Source organism: Oncorhynchus masou, chromosome 29 (genome assembly GCF_036934945.1).
Source record: "Oncorhynchus masou masou isolate Uvic2021 chromosome 29, UVic_Omas_1.1, whole genome shotgun sequence".
NCBI lineage: Eukaryota > Metazoa > Chordata > Actinopteri > Salmoniformes > Salmonidae > Oncorhynchus > Oncorhynchus masou.
Genome location: NC_088240.1, coordinates 75,861,083 through 75,876,473, shown reverse-complemented (window position 1 = coordinate 75,876,473; position 15,391 = coordinate 75,861,083). Strand labels below are relative to the sequence as shown.

The 15,391-nt window shown below is 43.9% G+C and overlaps 1 protein-coding gene across 1 annotated transcript in view; it reads left to right on the top strand.

Annotated features, from left to right (window-relative positions):
- Positions 1–15,391, top strand: part of LOC135520564 (ETS domain-containing transcription factor ERF-like) — a 107,220-nt gene that overhangs the window by 64,969 nt on the left and 26,860 nt on the right. The window contains exon 2 of the mRNA XM_064946211.1: positions 7,789–8,023. Coding sequence (XP_064802283.1) covers positions 7,789–8,023 — 235 coding nt within the window. The remainder of the gene's footprint in view (positions 1–7,788; positions 8,024–15,391) is intronic.

Sequence of the window (15,391 nt, the reverse complement as noted above, 5' to 3'; positions counted from 1 at the left end):
TATAGCCTCAAGCTCATTAGCATAACGCAACATTAACTATTCATGAAAATCGCAAATGAAATGAAATAAATATATTTGCTCTCAAGCTTAGACTTTTGTTAACAACACTGTCATCTCAGATTTTCAAAATATGCTTTTCAACCATAGCTAAACAAGCATTTGTGTAAGAGTATTGATTGCTAACATAGCTATAAGCCTAGAATTCAGCCAGCAACATTTTCACAAAAACAAGAAAATAATTCAAATAAAATCATTTACCTTTGAAGAACTTCAGATGTTTTCAATGAGGAGACTCTGTTAGATAGCAAATGTTCAGTTTTTCAAAAAAATATTATTTGTGTAGGACAAATCGCTCCGTTTTGTTCACGTTTGGCTATGAAAAAAACCTGTATACAGTTATAGCCTCAAGCTCATTAGCATAATGTAACGTTAACGATTTCTGAAAATCACAAATAAATGGAAATAATGCACCTGCTCTAAAGCTTAGCCTTTTCTTAACAACACTGTCATCTCAGATTTTCAAAATATGCTTTTGAACCATCGCTATTCACTAATTTGTGTAAGAGTATGCTAAGCTAGCTTAGCATTTTGAGTAGCATTTAGCACGCAACATTTTCACAAAAACCAGATAACCAAATAAATAAAATCATTTACCTTTGAAGAGCTTCGGATGTTTTCAATGAGGAGACTCTCAGTTACATAGCAAATGTTCAGTTTTTCCTGAAAGAATTTTTGTGTAGGAGAAATCGCTCCGTTTTGTACATCACATTTGGCTACCGAAACGAACTGAAAATTCAGTCACCAAAACGTCAAACTTTTTCCGAATTAACTCCATAATATCGACCGAAACATGGTAAACGTTGTTTGGAATCAATCCTCAAGGTGTTTTTTCACATATCTCTTCATTGATATATCGTTCGTGGAAGCCTGCTTTCTTCTCTGAATTCCATGGAAAAATACTTGCAGCTGAGGTTTGCGCACCAATTTCGGCGCAGGACACCGGGCGGACACCTGGTAAATGTGGTCTCTTATGGTCAATCTTCCAATGATATGCCTACAAGTACGTCACAATGCTGCAGACACCTTGGGGAAACGACAGAAAGGGCAGACTCACTCCTCTCGCATTCACAGCCATATAAGGAGACAATGGAAAACGGAGCCTCAAAAATCCTGCTCATTTCCTGGATGCCGTTTCATCTTGGTTTTGCCTGTAGCTCACGTTCTAGGGCACGCACAGAAAATATCTTTGCAGTTCTGGAAACGTCAGAGTGTTTTCTTTCCAAAGCTACCAATTATATGCATAGTCGAGCATCTTTTTGTGACAAAATATTGCGCTTAAAACGGGCACGTCTTTTTATCCAAAAATGATATAGCGCCCCTAGAGTTTCAAGAGGTTAACTGGGAATATTGAAGATCTGGGAATATTGAACCACCATCTTTCATATGTTCTCAGCAAGGAACTTAAACGTTATCTTTTTACATGGCACATATTGCACTTTTACTTTTTTCTCGAACACTGTGTTTTTGCATTATATAAACCAAATTGAGGATGTTTCATAATTTACTTGAGGCTAAATAGATTTTATTTATGTATTATCTTAGTTTAAAATAAAAGTGTTCATTGTTAATTCAGTATTGTTTTAATTGTCATTATTAGAAATATATATGTATAAAAGAATTGGCCAATTTTTAATCGGTATCTGCTTTTTTGGTCCTCCGATATCCGGTATCGGTAACGGCGTTGAAAAATCATAATTGTTTGACCTCTAGTTTAAACACTGTTTCCCATGTTTGTTCAATGAACCATAAACAATTAATGAACATGCACTTGTGGGACGGTCATTAAGACTCTTAACAATTTACAGACGGTAGGCAATTAAGGTCACAGTTATGAAAGCTTAGGACACTAAAGAGGCCTTTCTACTGACTGAAAAACAGCTAAAGAAAGATGCCCAGGGTCCCTGCTCATCTGCGTGGACGTGCCTTAGGCATGCTGCAAGGAGGCATGAGGACTGCAGATGTGCCCAGGGCAATAAATTGCAATGTCCGTACTGTGAGACGCCTAAGACAGCACTACAGGGAGACAGAACGGACAGCTGATCGTCCTCGCAGTGGCAGACCACATGTAACAACACCTGCATAGGATCGGTACATCCGGACATCACCTGCGGGACAGGTACAGGATGGAAACAACAACTGCCCAAGTTACACCAGGAACACACAATCCCTCCATCAGTGCTCAGACTGTCCGCAATAGGTTGAGAGAGGCTGGACTGAGGGCTTGTCGGCCTGTTGTAAGGCAGGTCCTCACCAGACATCACTGGCAACAACGTCGCCTATGGGCAGAAACCCACCATCACTGGACCAGACCGGACTGGCAAAAAGTGCTCTTCACTGACGAGTCGTGTTTTTTTCTCACCAGGGGTGATGGTCGGATTCGCGTTTATCGTCGAAGGAATGAGCCTTACACCAAGCTCTGTACTCTGGAGCGGGATCGATTTGGAGGTGGAGGGTCCATTATGGTCTGGGGCGGTGTGTCACAGCATCATCGGACTGAGCCTGTTGTCATTGCAGGCAATCTCAACGCTGTGCATTACAGGGAAGACATCCTCCTCCCTCATGTGGTACCCTTCCTGCAGGCTCATCCTGACATGACCCTCCAGCATGACAATGGCACAAGCCATACTGCTGTTCTGAGCGTGATTTCCTGCAAGACAGCAATGTCAGTGTTCTGCCGTGGCCAGCGAAGAGCCTGGAACTCAATCCCATTGAGCACGTCTGGGACCTATAAGATCAAATGGTGAGGGCTAGGGGCCATTCCTCACAGAAATGTCTGGGAACTTGCAGGTGCCTTGGTGGAAGAGTGGAGTAACACCTCACAGCAAGAACTGGAAAATCTGGTGCAGTCCATGAGGAGGAGATGCACTGCAGTACTTAATGCAGCTGGTGGCCACACCAGATACTGACTTTTACTTTAGATTTTTATCCCCCCTTTGTTCAGGGACACATGATTCCATTTCTGTTAGTCACATGTCTGTGGAACGTGTTCAGTTTGTCTGTTGTTGAATCTTATGTTAATACAAATATTTACACGTTAAGTTTGCTGAAAATAAACGGAGTTGACAGTGAGAGGACATATCTTTTTTTGCTCAGTTTATCTATCAATCTGTCCGTCATTTAGAAAGTCCCCCCAACATCTAGCTACATTTGGTTATTTTGATGCTTTTCAGGGCTCATCTGTACGAGTAGTGGCTTTTCTGCTGTTGTGATGTCATACACACCCATGATGTCGCTAGACCTTAAAGGGATAGTTCACCCTGAAATGTTCATTTGTCCAATGTTTTCATATTTCAAATATGGTCAATATATGTTTAGATCCTGCCATGTGAGTCAGGAAAAAATTGGAGGCCTCAAACCCTGATGAATGGGATTGGTCGGCATTGACTAGGCTTGATTTTTATCACGGAACTATGGACTCCTGTTCTTCTCTGGCAATTCTCTGAGTAATGGTTATGTAGAGAGGATGTTCGTCATACTGAACAGTAGGTGATCAGCGTTTCCCTCTAATTTAAACTATCTACAGCCATTGAGTGGCTGCTGCTAACATTCTGACTCAACTCCAGCCACTTTAATAATGGAAATTGGTGTAAAAAATGTATCACTAGCCACTTTAAACAATGCCACTTAATATAATGTTTACATACCCTACATTACTCATCTCATATGTATATAATGTACTCTATATCATCTACTGCATCTTGCCATCTTTATGTAATACATGTATCACTAGCCACTTTAAACTATGACACTTTTATGTTTACATACCCTACATTACTCATCTCATATGTATATACTGTACTCGATACCATCTACTGCATCTTGCCTATGCCTTTCTGTACCATCACTCATTCATATATCTTTATGTACATATTCTTTATCCCTTTACACTTGTGTGTTTTAGGTAGTAGTTGTGGAATTGATAGTTTAGAATACTTGTTGGTTATTACTGCATTGTCAGAACTAGAAGCACAAGCATTTCGCGACACTCGCATTAACATCTGCTAACCATGTGTATGTGACAAATAAAATGTGATTTGATTTGAAACACTCCGGTGACGCTAACACCCAGTCTGGCTCAGATTTGTCACATCTTCATGACCACATGTGAGGAAATAGCCTCTCAAGTGCATTCAACTCGTCATTCAAGCCTCATGTATGTACACTCATTCACTCACATACTGGCTTATTCTCAATCTTGAATACACATTTACATCAAGGTCAGTCGAGCAGGCAGACAAACAAACAAACACTCATGAACATGTGCCCACACCCACAGTCTGTTTCCGCCTTTCACACTTTTGAGTTTCCGTTGTACATTTGGGGGAGGGAGGACTAGGTCGTGTTGTTTCCTCTCAGTAGGAAAGAGTGACAGAATCAGGGAAAAGAGATGGAGAGGTTTTCATTATGAATAGTATTCCACAGACAGAGAGCCAATGTTGTGGTCGTGTGTGTGTTCACTATTAGAGTAGTATCACGGCAGGGAGATCAGTGAGCGTTTCCGGCGCAGGACTGTTGTGGTTGGGTGGACGCCCTAGCAGTGACGGTGACAGGACTGTTGTGGTTGGGTGGAAGCCCTAGCAGTGACGGTGACAGGACTGTTGTGGTTGGGTGGAAGCCCTAGCAGTGACGGTGACAGGACTGTTGTGGTTGGGTGGACGCCCTAGCAGTGACGGTGACAGGACTGTTGTGGTTGGGTGGAAGCCCTAGCAGTGACGGTGACAGGACTGTTGTATTTGGGTGGAAGCCCTAGCAGTGACGGTGACAGGACTGTTGTGGTTGGGTGGATGCCCTAGCAGTGACGGTGACAGGACTGTTGTGGTTGGGTGGATGCCCTAGCAGTGACGGTGACAGGACTGTTGTGGTTGGGTGGATGCCCTAGCAGTGACGGTGACAGGACTGTTGTGGTTGGGTGGAAGCCCTAGCAGTGACGGTGACAGGACTGTTGTGGTTGGGTGGATGCCCTAGCAGTGACGGTGACAGGACTGTTGTGGTTGGGTGGATGCCCTAGCAGTGACGGTGACAGGACTGTTGTGGTTGGGTGGAAGCCCTAGCAGTGACGGTGACAGGACTGTTGTGGTTGGGTGGATGCCCTAGCAGTGACGGTGACAGGACTGTTGTGGTTGGGTGGACGCCCTAGCAGTGACGGTGACAGGACTGTTGTGGTTGGGTGGACGCCCTAGCAGTGATGGTGACAGGACTGTTGTGGTTGGGTGGACGCCCTAGCAGTGACGGTGACAGGACTGTTGTGGTTGGGTGGACGCCCTAGCAGTGACGGTGACAGGACTGTTGTGGTTGGGTGGACGCCCTAGCAGTGACGGTGACAGGACTGTTGTGGTTGGGTGGATGCCCTAGCAGTGACGGTGACAGGACTGTTGTGGTTGGGTGGATGCCCTAGCAGTGACGGTGACAGGACTGTTGTGGTTGGGTGGAAGCCCTAGCAGTGACGGTGACAGGACTGTTGTGGTTGGGTGGACGCCCTAGCAGTGACGGTGACAGGACTGTTGTGGTTGGGTGGACGCCCTAGCAGTGACGGTGACAGGACTGTTGTGGTTGGGTGGACGCCCTAGCAGTGACGGTGACAGGACTGTTGTGGTTGGGTGGATGCCCTAGCAGTGACGGTGACAGGACTGTTGTGGTTGGGTGGATGCCCTAGCAGTGACGGTGACAGGACTGTTGTGGTTGGGTGGATGCCCTAGCAGTGACGGTGACAGGACTGTTGTGGTTGGGTGGACGCCCTAGCAGTGACGGTGACAGGACTGTTGTGGTTGGGTGGATGCCCTAGCAGTGACGGTGACAGGACTGTTGTGGTTGGGTGGACGCCCTAGCAGTGACGGTGACAGGACTGTTGTGGTTGGGTTGATGCCCTAGCAGTGACGGTGACAGGACTGTTGTGGTTGGGTGGACGCCCTAGCAGTGACGGTGACAGGACTGTTGTGGTTGGGTGGATGCCCTAGCAGTGACGGTGACAGGACTGTTGTGGTTGGGTGGATGCCCTAGCAGTGACGGTGACAGGACTGTTGTGGTTGGGTGGACGCCCTAGCAGTGACGGTGACAGGACTGTTGTGGTTGGGTGGACGCCCTAGCAGTGACGGTGACAGGACTGTTGTGGTTGGGTGGACGCCCTAGCAGTGACGGTGACAGGACTGTTGTGGTTGGGTGGATGCCCTAGCAGTGACGGTGACAGGACTGTTGTGGTTGGGTGGATGCCCTAGCAGTGACGGTGACAGGACTGTTGTGGTTGGGTTGATGCCCTAGCAGTGACGGTGACAGGACTGTTGTGGTTGGGTGGATGCCCTAGCAGTGACGGTGACAGGACTGTTGTGGTTGGGTGGATGCCCTAGCAGTGACGGTGACAGGACTGTTGTGGTTGGGTGGATGCCCTAGCAGTGACGGTGACAGGACTGTTGTGGTTGGGTGGACGCCCTAGCAGTGACGGTGACAGGACTGTTGTGGTTGGGTGGACGCCCTAGCAGTGACTGTGACAGGACTGTTGTGGTTGGGTGGATGCCCTAGCAGTGACGGTGACAGGACTGTTGTGGTTGGGTGGACGCCCTAGCAGTGACGGTGACAGGACTGTTGTGGTTGGGTGGACGCCCTAGCAGTGACGGTGACAGGACTGTTGTGGTTGGGTGGATGCCCTAGCAGTGACGGTGACAGGACTGTTGTGGTTGGGTGGATGCCCTAGCAGTGACGGTGACAGGACTGTTGTGGTTGGGTGGATGCCCTAGCAGTGACGGTGACAGGACTGTTGTGGTTGGGTGGACGCCCTAGCAGTGACGGTGACAGGACTGTTGTGGTTGGGTGGACGCCCTAGCAGTGACGGTGACAGGACTGTTGTGGTTGGGTGGATGCCCTAGCAGTGACGGTGACAGGACTGTTGTGGTTTCTACACCCAGTCTACCATGAGTCAGATACAACACAAAGTAGAGTGGAGGAGAGGAAAGAAGAGGAGGGCAGAGAAGAGGCCAGGTCAGGCAGGTGTGAGTGACAAGCAGCCACACTTGATGATGTGCAGCACTGTGTACGCCTTAATAACAGTAGAAACAGAACCAGACTGTACAGATGGATCCCAAATATATCCCTAAGCTACAGACCGAGAACTAAAAGACCGAACACAAATAGGCCTCACTAATCCTCTTTCCTCTTCTACAACACGCCTTTTAGAACACTCTTCACCTGAGAACGCCTGACATGGCTAGAGGCAACTCCTCTCGCCCCGTTGGAGTTGGAATCAATATTCATGTCTTGCCCTGCAACTAAACAGCATTCCTGTGACTTAGCTATTGGCCCAAATGTTGGGTTTGTATGTGCTGCCTACTGTGTGCTGCCTAAACTCACAGAAATAAGTGAACATTTAGACTGAGAGCATAACCTTTCTGAACGTGCTGTCCTCTATGACGGCTAATCATCTCAGTCCATCAGTATGGGGCGGCAGGTTAGCCTAGTGGTTAGAGCGTTGGACTAGTAACCGAAAGGTTGCAAGTTCGAATCCCCGAGCTGACAAGGTACAAATCTGTTGTTCTGCCCCTGAACAGGCAGTTAACCCACTGTTCCTAGGCCGTCATTTAAAATAAGAATTTGTTCTTAACTGACTTGCCTAGTAAAATAAAGGTAAAAAAATAAAAATGGTAAAATAAAGGTAAAAAGGTAAAAAAAATAAAAATGGCTGTGCTCCACGGACCTCCAGGCTAACTCCCTTCTCCCTGGTCTCCCCCCTCTCCTCCCCAGGGTTTGCCTTTCCAGACTGGGCCTACAAACCTGAGTCGAGCCCCGGCTCGCGACAGATCCAGCTGTGGCACTTCATCCTGGAGCTGCTGAGAAAGGAGGAGTACCATGATGTCATCGCCTGGCAGGGGGACTATGGAGAGTTTGTCATCAAGGACCCTGACGAGGTGGCCCGGTTATGGGGGGCCCGCAAGTGCAAACCCCAGATGAACTATGACAAGCTGAGCAGGGCACTCCGGTAAGGAAACTCAATAACACCAAGCGTGTCCTGCTCCATGTGCTGTTTACACACTGATCCTAATGCACATGGCTGTCTTATGGCAGTGATCCAGGCCTCAATTCCTCTCCAAGCTCGGGCTTCGGCCCCAGATATAGGTTTATTGTTACGTTGTGCACGTCTGCTTGAGCTGGCTGTTATGACTATGACACCAGCTCTAGCCCTTAAAGCACTGTATACTGTATACCTATCTCCCAATACACAGTTTCGGCAGTGACCAGAAAGCACATGGACTCTATTGACACCATCTCAAACCCCATATTCCTGCGATGGCGGTGATAATATTGCCCATGTAATGGCAGTGACTAAACAAAAAAGACTGTTCACTCAAACACCCCAAACACAAGCCCCTTATACTGTTATGGCATTGACCTCCATGACCCCGTATGGCTTCCCCATACGCCATATAACCGCTATTCTGACCACATATAGCCTATCACATGTCAATCACCCATACGCCATATAACCGCTATTCTGACCACATATAGCCTATCACATGTCAATCACCCATACGCCATATAACCGCTATTCTGACCACATATAGCCTATCACATGTCAATCACCCATACGCCATATAACCGCTACTCTGACCACATATAGCCTATCACATGTCAATCACCCATACGCCATATAACCGCTATTCTGACCACATATAGCTTATCACATGTCAATCACCCATACGCCATATAACCGCTACTCTGACCACATGTAGCCTATCACATGTCAATCACCCATACACTGTATAAAAGGGATGAGCATGACAATTTACCAAAGCCTGTGGGCTCTCCTTCTCCGTGGTCAACGTGAGTAAAATATTTAAACGTGTTAACCCTCGCAAGGCTGCCGGACAAGACATTATCCCCAGCCGCGTCCTCAGAGCATGCGCCGACCAGCTGTCTGGAGTGTTTACGAACATATTCAATCAATCCTTATCCCAGTCTGTTGTCCCCACATGCTTCAAGATGGCCACCATTGTTCCTGTTCCCAAGAAAGCTAAGGTAACTGAACTAAATGACTATCACCCAGTAGCACTCACCTCCGTCATCATGAAGCGCTTTCAGAGACTAGTTAAGGATTATATCACCTCCACCCTACCTGACACCCCAGACCCACTCCCATTTGCTTACCGCCCCAATAGGTCCACTGACGATGCAATCGCCATCACACTGCCCTAACCCATCTGGACAAGAGGAATACCTATGTAAGAGTGCTGTTCATTGACTACAGCTCACCATTTACTACCCTCCAACTGGGTCCTGGACTTTCTGACGGGCTGCCTCCAGGTGATGAATGTAGGAAACAACATCTTCACCCCGCTGATCCTCAACACTGGGGCCCCACAAGGGTGCATTCTCAGCCCTCTCCGTACTCCTGTTCACCCATGACTGCGTGGCTATGCACGCTTCCAACTCAATCATCAAGTTTGCAGATGACACAACGGTAGTGGGCTTGATTAACAACAACGACGAGACCAATTACAGGGAGGAGGTAAGGGCTCTGGGAGTGTAGTTTCAGGAAAATAACCTCTCACTCAATTTCAACAAAACAAAGGAGATGATCGTGGACTTCAGGAAACAGCGAAGGGATCACCGTTCCCATCCACATCGACGGGACAGTAGTGGAGAAGGTGGAAAGTTTTAAGTTCCTCGGCATACACATCACGGACAAACTGAAATGGTCCACCCGCGCAGACAGCTTGGTGTGAAGAAGGCGCAACAGCGCCTCTTCCACCTCCAGGAGGCTGAAGAAATTTGGCTTGTCACCTAAAACACTCACAAACTATTATAGATGCACAATCGAGAGCATCCTGTCAGGCTTGTATCACCGCCTGGTATGGCAACTGCACCACCCTCAACTGCAAGGCTCTCCAGAGGGTAGTGCGGTCTGCACAACGCATCACCGGTGTCACAAATCAAAACAAATGTATTTATATAGCCCTTCGTACATCAGCTGATATCTCAAAGTGATGTACAGAAACCCAGCCTGAAACCCCAGCAAGCAATGCAGGTGTAGAAGCACAGTGGCTAGGAATAACTCCCTAGAAAGGACAAAACCTAGGAAGAAACCTAGAGAGGAACCAGGCGATGAGGGGTGGCCAGTCCTCTTCTGGCTGTGCCGGGTGGAGATTATAACAGAACATGGCCAAGATTTTCAAACATTCATAAATGACCAGCATGGTCAAATAATAACAATAATCACAGTAGTTGTTGAGGGTGCAACAGGTCAGCACCTCAGGAGTTAATGTCAGTTGGCTTTTCATAGCCGATCATTGAGAGTATCTCTACCTCTCCTGCTGTCTCTAGAGTAGAGGTCGACCGATTAATCAGAATGGCCGATTAATTAGGGACGATTTCAAGTTTTCATAACAATCGGAAATCGCTATTTTTGGTCGCCAAATTTTTTACAATTTAATTTGTATTTTTTACACCTTTTATTTAATCTTTATTTAACTAGTCAAGTCAGATAAGAACACATTCTTATTTTCAATGACTGCCTAGGAACAGTGGGTTACACTGCCTCGTTCAGGGAGACGGCCTGTTACGCGAATGCAGTAAGCCAAGGTAAGTTGCTAGCTAGCAGTAAACTTATCTTATAAACATTCATTCAAACAGCACGTTCGTGCGTTTTGCCAGCAGCTCTTCGTTGTGCGTCAAGCATTGCGCTGTTTATGACTTCAAGCCTATCAACTCCCGAGATGAGGCTAGTGTAACCGAAGTGAAATGGCTAGCTAGTTAGCGCGCGCTAATAGCGTTTCAAACGTCACTCGCTCTTGAGTCTTGGAGTGGTTGTTCCCCTTGCTCTGCATGGGTAACGCTGCTTCGAGGGGGCTGTTGTCGTTGTGTTCCTGGTTCGAGCCCAGGGAGGAGCGAGGAGAGGGACGGAAGCTATACTGTTACACTGGCAATACTAAAGTGTCTATGAGAACATCCAATAGTCAAAGGTTCATGAAAAGTCCTATAATAACTACAACCTAAAACTTCTTACCTGGGAATATTGAAGACTCATTTTAAAAGGAACCACCAGCTTTCATATGTTGCAGCAAGGAGTCATCATGCCAGGTAGTCCAGGAGGGAGGGAGAGAGACCTAGCCCCCCCAGACACATGGAAGAGCACCAGTAAGCCAGTGACTCAGCCTCAGCAGACCATTCCATACAAATTGAGCTCTATAGGACAAAGCGCTGCCTCCAGCTGTTTGCTTAGAAATTCTAGGGACAACGTACGTGTAGGTATGTACGGCAGGACCAAATAGGAAAGATAGGTACGAGCAAGCCCATGTAATGCTTTGTAGGTTAGCAGTAAAACCTTGAAATCAGATAATGCCTTAACAGGAAGCCAGTATAGGGAGGCTAGCAGTGTAGGGGGTAATATGATCCAATTTTTTGGTTCTAGTCAGGATTCTAGCAGCCGTGTTTAGCACTTCCTGAAGTTTATTTAGTGCTTTATCCGAGTAGCCGGAAAGTAGAGCATTGCAGTAGTCTAACTTAGAAGTGACAGAAGCATGGATTAATTTTTCTGCATCATTTTTGGAGAGAAATGTCTGATTTTTGCAATGTTACCTAGATGGAAAAAAGCTATCCTTGACACAGTCTCGATATGCTCGTCATAAGAGAGATCAGGGTCCAGAGTAACTCCGAGGTCCTTCACATTTTTATTTGAGACGACTGTACAGCCATCAAGATTAATTGTCAGATTCAACAGAAGATCTCTTTGTTTCTTGGGACCTAGAACTAGCATCTCTATTTTGTCTGAGTTTAGAAGTAGAACGTTTGCAGCCATCCACTTCCTTATGTCTGAAACACAGGCTTCCAGGAAGGGCAATTTTGGGGCTTCACCATGTTTCATCGAAATGTACAGCTGTGTGTCATCCGCATAGCGGTGAAAGTTAATATTTACGTTTTCGAATGACATCCCCAAGAGGTAAAATATATAGTGAAAACAATAGTAGTCCCAAAACGGAACTCTGAGGAACACCGAAATTTGATTTGTCAGAGGACAGTTGATTTGTCAGAGGACATAGAGACAAACTGATATCTTTCCGACAGATAAGATCTAAACCAGACCAGAACTTGTCCTTGTTGGCCAATTTGGGTTTCCAATCTCTCCAAAAGAATGTGATGATGGGGATGGTATCAAAAGCAGCACTAAGGTCTGTGGATAGTGAGCTGTTTATTATGTTTAACATAGGAGGGCCAAGCACAGGAAGAAGCTCTTTCAGTAGGTTAGTTGGAATAGGGTCCAGTATGCAGCTTGAAGGTTTAGAGGCCATGACTATTTTCATCAATGTGTTAAGAGATATAGTATTAAAAAAGTTAAGTGTCTTCCTTGATCCTATGTCCTGGCAGAATTCTGCAGACTCAGGACAACTGAGCTTTGGAAGAATACGCAGATTTAAAGAGTGGTCCGTAATTTGCTTTTTAATGATCATGATTTTTTCCTCAAGGAAGTTTATGAATTTTTTTACTGCTGAAGTGAAAGCTATCCTCTCTTGGGGAATGCTGCTTTTTAAGTTAGCTTTGCGACAGTATCAAAAATACATTTTGGATTCTTCTTATTTTCCTCAATTAAGTTGGAAAAATAGGATGATCGAGCAGCAGTGAGGGCTCTTCGATGCTGCACGGTACCGTCTTTCCAAGCTAGTCGGAAGACTTAGTTTGGTGTGGCGCCATTTCCGTTCCAATTTTCTGGAAGCTTCCTTCAGAGCTCGGGTATTTTCTGTATACCAGCGAGCTAGTTTGTTATGACAAATGTTTTTAGGGGTTTGACTGCATTTATGGTATTGTGCAAGGTTAAATTGAGTTCCTCAGTTATGTGGTTAACTGATTTTTGTCCTCTGACGTCCTTGGGTAGGCAGAGGGAGTCTTGAAGGGCATCAAGGAATCTTTGGATTGTCTGAGAATTTATAGCATGACTTTTGATGATCCTTGGTTGGGGTCTGAGCAGATTATTTGCTGCGATTGCAAATGTAATAAAATGGTGGTCCGATCATCCAGGAAGGCCATAAAGATCATCAAGGACAGCAACCACCCGAGCCACTGCCTGTTCACCCCGCTATCATCCAGAAGGCGAGGTCAATACAGGTGCATCAAAGCTGTGACCGAGAGACTGAAAAACAACTTCTATCTCAAGGCCATCAGACTGTTAAACAGCCACCACTAACGTAGAGAGGCTGCTGCCAACATACAGACTCAAATCTCTGGCCACTTTAAAAAATTAACTTTATAAAGGTATCAATTGTCACCATAAATAACGCCACTTTAATAATATTTACATATCATACATTACTTATCTCATATGTATATACTGCTCTATACCATCTACTGCATCTTGTCTATGCCTATCATTAGTCACTTTAAATAAGGCCATTTGAATAATGTTTACATATCCTATATCACTCATCTCATCTTGCCTATGCCGCACGGCCATCGTTCATCCATATATGTACATATTCTTATTCATCCCTTACATTTGTGTGTGAGGTTGTTGTTGTGAATTTATTAGATTACTTGTTAGATATCACTGCATTTCGCTACACTCGCAATAACATCTGTGTATGTGACCAATAAAATTTTATTTGATTTGAAGTTGAGTACTCAAACTGACGTCAACCCAAACTTTACCAGAGATTCAATTTTTTTCCCAATACTGTAAATCTATTTGGTCAAAATATTCTCTTGAAGACAACGTTAATTTGCTTTGACTAGTGTTCTATTTGTACATGTGCATTTGCGGGACACAACAAAAAATAAACCAAGCCAAGCATCACACAATGCTGCTCCCTAAATTCCCTTTCTCAGAAATAATGTTCCAATAATGAGCTGCAGTTTGGGAATAAATTAGTCATTTTCCGCTTAGGGTAATTTGCGGTTGTCACTGGTTACCACCGCCACAAAGTCAAAATTGTCTATATCGTAAAAATGAATGTTAACAACAATCTTAATCAAGTCTAGGCCTCTTGGACAAAACTCATCCCCATGCAGTGTTCAATGTAGTATTGTTAATCAATTTAGAAAATTCCAAGGAACAGGCATAATACACTAAATCCAACGTCTGTATATCAAAAAGAAGATTTTGGTTTGTAACCCTGAAAAATGTAGACCAGTTTCAAATGATCACTCTGAGAATAACTGTTCCAGATGGGAGATGCCAATCACTTGGCACTATTCTGTTATTTTATTCTGTTATAATACATGAGGGTTTTAAAACTTTAAAATAGATGTCTTGACTGTGATAAGGGCTTGGAAATAAGAGCGTCTTCTCTGCTAAATGAACAAATCAACTCTGTGCCATTGCACAGCCATCGGGTTCTACAGGCAAACGCCACGTTGCTGACGTTACTGCCTTTTTCCAGATTGTGTTCCACGATATAATATAACCTGACGATATTATAGTTTCAATAAATTCATCTTAAATGGCACTTGTTTTTTTATTGAATGAATATATATATTTATTTATTTATAAATATAAATATTTATTTATAAATATAAATATATTATATATATTTATAAATAAATAGTTATATTTATAAATAAATAGTTATATTTATAAATAAATATTTATATGTATGTATATTTATAAATAAATATTTATATGTATGTATTTATTTATTTATATATTTATATTTATTTATATTTATTTACTTATATATATTTATTTATTTATATATATATAAATATATAAATATAAATAAATATTTATTTATAAATATTTATTTCTATATATTTATTTATTTATATATATATATTTATTTATTTATATATATATATTTATTTATTTATATATATATATATATTTATTTATATATATATATTTATTTATTTATATATATATATATATTTATTTATTTATATATATTTATATATATATTTATTTATTTATATATTTATGAGGCAATTTAGCAATTAGGATTCGTTATCCGTAATGTTTATGATAAATTAGGCATTGTTGCTCACTGTTGGCATAAACAGAAGATAAATGTGCACATATTTGTTTCCTTGTTCTAAAAATAGTACTCGAACGAGACAAATATTATGCGAGAACTGGAACAGAAAAGGTCAATTGTACATCCCGACTGTATAACTTGTCTGACCACATGCAGCCTATCACATGTGACTCTGAAGCCCATCATTTATGGACACCAACTCAGGGCCCATATAGCCTTCTGTTATGGCACTGACCCTAACACCCATTAGGGCCTCACCGTTATGGCAATGACCCCCATACACTGGAACACCAATTCAAGCTATTTTCGTAATGACCCTAGGCTTACTGTTAGGTCTGTGACCCTGTAGTGTAACGAGACAGTAATCCATCCATCCAAGCCTCAGGCTG